At 37.3% G+C, this 7,106-nt stretch overlaps 1 protein-coding gene across 1 annotated transcript; it reads left to right on the forward strand.

The window, feature by feature from the left end:
• Positions 1–4,714: 4,714 nt before the first annotated feature.
• Positions 4,715–5,592, forward strand: LOC122359400 (olfactory receptor 52D1-like). The gene is given in 2 exon segments (XM_043259691.1): positions 4,715–5,057; positions 5,060–5,592. Coding segments are annotated over 2 exon segments (876 nt in total).
• Positions 5,593–7,106: the final 1,514 nt, after the last annotated feature.

Consider the following 7,106-nt stretch of genomic DNA (forward strand, 5'->3'; position numbering starts at 1 on the left):
TAAATTATTCTGGGCTTCCTTGGCTTTCCGCCATGATCCCGACATTTCATGGTATCACAGCAAATTTTAGAAGCTGGTCTGGATTCTGTTTTGATCACTGCCTCCCCACCAAACCTACTCCTTGTATGACCACCAGCATAGAAAGTACTGAGACTCACAACCTGTTCAAATTCTCCCCACTACCATGACCTGTCTGGTCTTTAGCAAAACTCGGATGCCCCCTCACTGCCTTTGGGATTGTGCCATCGATCTGCTCCCCAATGCTATGCCTCCTAAGAGCAAGATCTACCCTCTTTCCAGAACCGAAAGCCAAGCCATGGAGGACTACATATCCAAAGCCCTCGACTCCGATTTTATCTGTCCTTCAACGGCTGCAGGGTTCTTCTTTGTGTAGAAAAAGGACAGGGCTGAGACCTTGTATTGATTATCGAGGAATTAATAATGTCACAGTCAAATTCCACTACCCACTTCCTCGTGCTCTCAAACAACTACGTGAGGCTACCATCTATTCCAAGCTGGATCTAAGGACTGCATGCAACCTCATTCGGATTAAGGAGGGAGACGGCTTTCTCACCACTAGGGGCACTATGAATATCTGGTTATGCCCTATGGCCTAGCCAACTCACCTGCCATCTTCCAATCCATTAACCACAAAATCTTCAGAGACATTATCAACCAGTTTGTCATTGCCTATATCGACAATATCCTCATCTACTTCATAACTCATGTCAGAACTGTTTTGTCCAGACTCTTGGAGAATCATCTGTATGTCAAAGCCAACCAATATCAAAGAGCTCCAATTGTTCCTTTTCGATTTATTCATAATTAAAGCATATTCGCTGCCCCTTTAACATCTCTACTCAAAGGAAAGCCAAACAAGTTGAAATGGACCCCAGAGGGTCCACAAGCAGTATATCCTGTCCAACTTAAGACAGCGCATATTGCAGTGGGTCCATACCCCCCTCAGTGCAGGGCATCCAGACATCTCTCGTACAATTCATCTGGTGCAAAACATGTTCTGGTGGCCAGATATGATTAAGAAGATCACCACTTACGTTAAGTCTTGCCAAGTCTGTGCTCAGTCGAAAACGTCCAAGGAGTTTCCACTGGTCTCCTCAAATCTCTACCTATCCCACATCGACCCTGGTCCCATCTCTCTATAGACTTTGTAACCAATCTACCATCGTCCAATGAATACACCACTATTTTAGTTGTCATAGACCGTTTTTTCAAGTCCTGTCACCTAATTCCACTGAAAGGACTCCCCACTGCCATGGAAACGGCCCAAGTCCTTTTCCACCATATATTCAGGATTTACGGAAGATATTGTCAGCGATCACGAACTCAGAACTCAGTTCACATCCCCAAGTCTGGCGAGCCTTCTGCAAACAACTGGATATCCAATGGCCAAGTTGAACGTCTCAATCAAGAGATTGGCAGGTATCTAAGGACATACTGCGCCAGGGAACATAGATGGTCCGTGTTTCTGCCCTTAATAAACTGCCGCATATAAATTCAAACTCAGCCTCCGCATCCTTGTTACACAGATACAGTTTTCAAACGTGGAATGTATTATGCCTTGGTTTGTAGGTAAGAAAGGTATCTACAGTATGTATATGATAACACTATGGTTTATTAAGTTGCAGAATATTTCATTAATGATGGATTTTTCTAGTGGTATTTTCCATTCACCCCCTTTGTGTAAAGATGTAGTTGCATACAATTCAGTGGTGGAATATGATAATATTGCAAGCCTCACTCAGCTGTTGCAAAGCAAAAGCGACTCATGGCAGTGGATATTTGAATGTAAAGCAATTTGAGGCCATAGTAATCAATGCAGGGTCTGAGGCTCAGTGAGTTATCACAAATGAAGACTTTGTAGTTTCCAGATGGAAAACCTCAGGCTGGTTGGAAAATAATTTGTCACAAAAACCCTTGTAACGCTTTATTTTATGATTACACCTATTGCTTATTAGTGTCATGAACCATGCCTCTGTGGCTCTTTCTGACGGCCACTGGAGGGACTTCTTCCATTGAGAAGTCTTGTCCTTGCTCTGGCTGGTAATTCTGAGTGTTTATACAATTCTGTTGATTTCCTGTATTGACCCTGGACTGTTTCCTGTTTTCCTGATTGTTTGCTGCCTGCCTTCTGACCCCTTGCCTGTATACCTCGACCTTGATCATAGCTGCCTGCCGCCATGCTCACTACACATCAGCATAGAGTTTAACAGCAGCCGGGAATGATCCGGAAAGGAGACGAGCAGAAGACAGCGTTCTCCACAACTACTGGACACTATGAATATTTAGTTATGCCATTCGGCCTCTCCAATAGTCCTTCTGTGTTCCAGGCATTCATCAATGAAACCTTCCGGGACATGTTGAATCAACACCTCATTGTCTAGATCGAGAACATTCTCGTATTCTCATCAGAATTCTCTTAACACATAGAACATGTCAGAGCAGTTTCTCAATGCCTTATACAGAAATAACAAATTTAAAGAAGTGTGAGTTTCATCAGACCCAAGTCTCCTTTCTTGGTTACATTATCAGTTCTAAGGGAGTGACCATGGATGATCACAAGGTTCATGCCATCGTTAACTGGCCTCATCCCAAATGCTGAAGGATATGCAGTGATTTCTGAGATTTGCCAACTTCTGTTGGAGGTGTATTCAAAATTTCAGCACCACAGCAGCACCTCTCGCTTCCCTCATTAAGAAGGTACAGAAGCCGAGAGTACAGAAACTTTCTAGACCCTTAAGGAAAAGTTCTCCATGCCTCCCATCCTTCACCACCCCGATCCAGAGGAGTTGTGGTGGAGGTGGATGCAGCAAACACTGGCATTGCGGGTTGTACTGTCACAACAAATTGTTCCCCTGTGCCTTCCACTCCCGAAAAATTCACCCCGCTGAATGGAATTATAATGTGGGCGATTTATTAGCCATGAAGGCCGCCTTTGAGGAGTGGCGGCATTGGCTTTGTCTCTGATATCCCTCTCTCTGTTGTTGATCTCCTGCCTTTCTGACTATTCTCATTAAAGAGCTAGCAAATGGATCTGTCCATTTCTGACCCTTCGTTATAATTAGCATGCATATTACTAGAATATTAGCCATTTATTAGTGCAAGTTAAGCTTGCACTAAGACTAAGACCTTATTCTACATCTTTGATCATACCCAATACTGCCTTACTAACTAATAATAAACATAAGAGTTTATTGAGGTAAAAGTCATATTTAATAGTTAACAAGTGTTACCTATTCTAAAGAGTTACCAAAATCCCTTGAATTTATCAAACATTTCAATCATTTTTATTTATATAGCACTTTTAACAACAACATCAAAGCACTCAACCATACATTTAAATATGTCTGAACCAGACATATTTTACCAGATTATTTCTAGTAATTGGGAGAGATTGAATATATTGAGTAAGATGTCAAGCTATTTGTAGTTCACACATGTATGAAAAACACCCTCACATAGTTCCAAATCTGTATAAATTTCTTTGTTCTGCCAAACCAGGCTGTTTTGGGTCACCATTGACTCCCATAGTATTTTTTTCCTACTCTGATAGTCAGTGGTGACCCAAAGCAGCCTGGTGCAAACTTTGTTCAAAATATCTTCCTTTGTGTTTGGCAGAACAAAGCAATTCATACAGGATTGAAACTACTTGAGGGTGAGTACATCATGACAGAATTTTATTTTTGAATGAACCTTTAAGGCCACTTGGAGCTGTTACTTTTCCACTGGATCAACAGTTCAAGTAAGAATCTATTTTTCAATTAAATTTTCAATTTAACGTGTAAGTCTTAAACATTAGGCATGTGGCCAGTAGGATAGGCAATGGTCAATTTTCAGGCAAACAGTCCAACAGACATCAAGACTTGAAATGATAATTCAGAATGTCAGAATCCAAGAAGATCATAACATAAGATAAAGCAATAATACAATGGAGAAACACTTCTAGTGCTTTAACACTATAAAAGCACATGGTTTTTAAGCCTAAATAGGAAGTATCTGTAGTTTGGATGAGTGAATCTGATGAGTGAGTCTCTTTTGTTCAGAGAAAACAAACTACAATAAAAAATATTCTGCTGGATAGCATCTGTTTATATACCAGCAGCAATATTTTCCCCTTAATATACTTTCTTATGTATTAAATAATATTTTGTAAGGAATATGACTTATATGTTGGACAATATAATTGAGCAATAACATGCAATTCTGCTTGTATGAATAGATTGGCACAGACAGGCAGTTATTTTAAGTTATTTTAAAAGAAATTAGTCTTTAGAGAGCTTGTTAACATTGTTTACAGTTTGTGTTATCAAGACAATTAGCATGAGACCAGTGTTCATATATAACAAAACTAAATTGTACTTTGCAAAGCACTACAGAAAAAAACACAAATAGAGAACATGGTAAGATTTTAAATGTTCTGTTACAGAAATATATATATATATATATATATATATATATATATATATATATATATATATATATATATATATATGACTATGTTTTCAAGTATTTGATGTGTGCTTTGTTGGTGCTTCTCTTTTCAGACTGCTTGTGACAATTAATACAACTTTTAACGTTTTGTTTTTAATAACTGTCCAATAACAAAACCCACAACTGTACATCATATAAGATGCAGTCACTGCTGACGAATGAGTCTAGTGTCTTAATATTTAAACTCTATGGTCTGAATGAAACAATGGAGAACAGATATGTTTTGTTATCTTTAACTGCACTGTATTATCCCCTGATAATATTTTGTAATGTTACTGTAATTATTACTATACTCTTACATAAAAAGCTTCATGAGCCAATGTATCTGTTCATATGTAATCTGTGTGTAAATGGACTTTTTGGCACTTCTGGATTTTACCCTAAATTCATGTATGATTTATTAGCTCAAGATCATGTGATTTCCTATGTTGGATGTATGATTCAGATATTTGTCATTTATTCTTCTATTCTGTGTGACTTTTCAACATTAACAGTAATGGCATATGACAGATATGTGGCAATATGCAAACCACTGGAGTATCATTCAAAATGACAAATCAGAAAATAGTTAAATGTATCCTTTTCTGCTGGCTGACTCCGTTTTTTTGCATGTCTTTTTTAATTATGTTAATATCTAGGCTTACCTTATGTGGCTTTAGTATTGAAAAGTTATATTGTGAGATTTGGGCAGTTGCAAAACTCTCTTGCTTTTCTACAACGGTAAATAATGTGTTTGGGTACATTGTAATTCTTACATATTTTGGACATGCAGTATTGATATTTTGCTCATACATTTACTTACTCAGAAAGTGCAGGAAATCAATAGAAGGCAGACACAAATTCATACAAACGTGTGTTCCTCATCTGCTTGCATTAATTAATGTGACAGCTGCATTTATGTTTGATGTACTGTACAGTCGCTATGGTTCAAGGAATGTGCACCAAAGTCTGCGCAATTTCATGGCCATGGAATTCTTACTCGTACCACCAATTTTAAATCCTCTTATTTATGGTTTAAATCTGACAGCAGTACGGCAACAAGTAATTAGACTGTTTATCAAGAACAAAAATCAGAATATCTGAATAATTATCACATCATGTCAAAAATCTGAGGCTTTCTGTGATTCATGTTGTTTGTGAAAATAAAGTCTAACAGAACAATCTGTTTTTAGATGTTTAGGTTAAATTCTTTGTTTCTGAGAATATGCAAAGATAAAAATAATGATAATAATAATAATGATTTTGCTTTTTCTTAGATGTGAAGTGAAGTGGAGGGTCTTTCTCACAATAAAATGTCTGTACTGCATAGCCTTAACAACATATGAGTGTTCAGAATGTTGTATTATTATTTACTTTTGGTGAATTCTGGTGTGCTCATTTTATTTTTGTTCATGTTAAATTAAATAGCTCTAATACAATTAATGTTTTAATAAAGTACTATTTAATAATTAGTTTGTGCATCAGTGTGTTGATGGCACATATATTTGCAATATATTATATCAAAACACTCTAGTATATAGATATCAGCCAAAAAGCAGTTATAATGTGTCTACAAAAAAAAAAAAAACTTGAACAAAAACCCCAAAAGCCACTCTGAAAGGTGTACAGCGGGGAAAATGTGTGATGTGTGAACTGGTATAACACCAAAAACTTTGGAAGTAACAGTTATACAAATGGATAGACATAATTAAGTACACTGATCTTTTTGTTAACAAAATGTCTTTATAACACTTCATTCAGCTTTTAAGGGGATGTCTTCTGCTAATCCAGATATTCTGATTTATTTATACCTTTAATAAGTTGGATGTTCATGCTGAATATGACCAAGGTTGGAAAAAATTAGTTGGACATACGACAGGATTTGTGTAAGTTTAGAAAGTTTGCCTTTCAACATTTGGAAAGATTTTTTTTTTTTGTATGTATCAGTTATAGCTCTGCATAAAGGGTGGATTTCCTTGTATGGGCACTTCTCTTGTAAGAACATGTGTACACATCAACCAAAGTGAGAGCAAGAGCACACTCATCAACATGCTTTTTTCAGTTATGGAAGTCATTGATAGCGGTGCCCGGGTCTTGCTCAAAAAGGATTTAACATTTTGTTTTTAGACAATAGTTGTTTTAATTATAAAGGAAAGATAACCAAGGCTGGATGATTAATCTAAATTAAATCGCAATTCAGATTTGGTCAAAGCTGCGAATGTCTTGCTTATCTTTCAGTGAAGCACAATTCTGTCAACAGTAGTAAATCTCCATCAAGAGTCCAAAGAGTGCTTTCAAGCTAAACCACCAAATATGCAGTAGAAAGGTAATGCACGTTGTTCCAGAACACAGAAGACTAAACTGCTTGTCATTAAATGTGGTATTTTGTGGGACAAAGAGGTTCACAGACGCTTCGGCTGAGGCTGTGTTATCCATGTGCAGAAATGTATTAAAGGTAGGGTCTAAGCAAAAATATCAGTCCAAATCAGGAAATCAGAGCAGAGGGGAAAATCCAAAGTTGTGCATCAGAGAGGAGAAGGAATCATACACAGACTATCAGGCAGGGACAAACAGGAAATAACGCTCAGTAAGGTAGGTAATCTGGAAAAACTTTACAA

This window comes from Puntigrus tetrazona, chromosome 15 (assembly GCF_018831695.1).
Source record: "Puntigrus tetrazona isolate hp1 chromosome 15, ASM1883169v1, whole genome shotgun sequence".
In the NCBI taxonomy this organism is placed as follows: domain Eukaryota; kingdom Metazoa; phylum Chordata; class Actinopteri; order Cypriniformes; family Cyprinidae; genus Puntigrus; species Puntigrus tetrazona.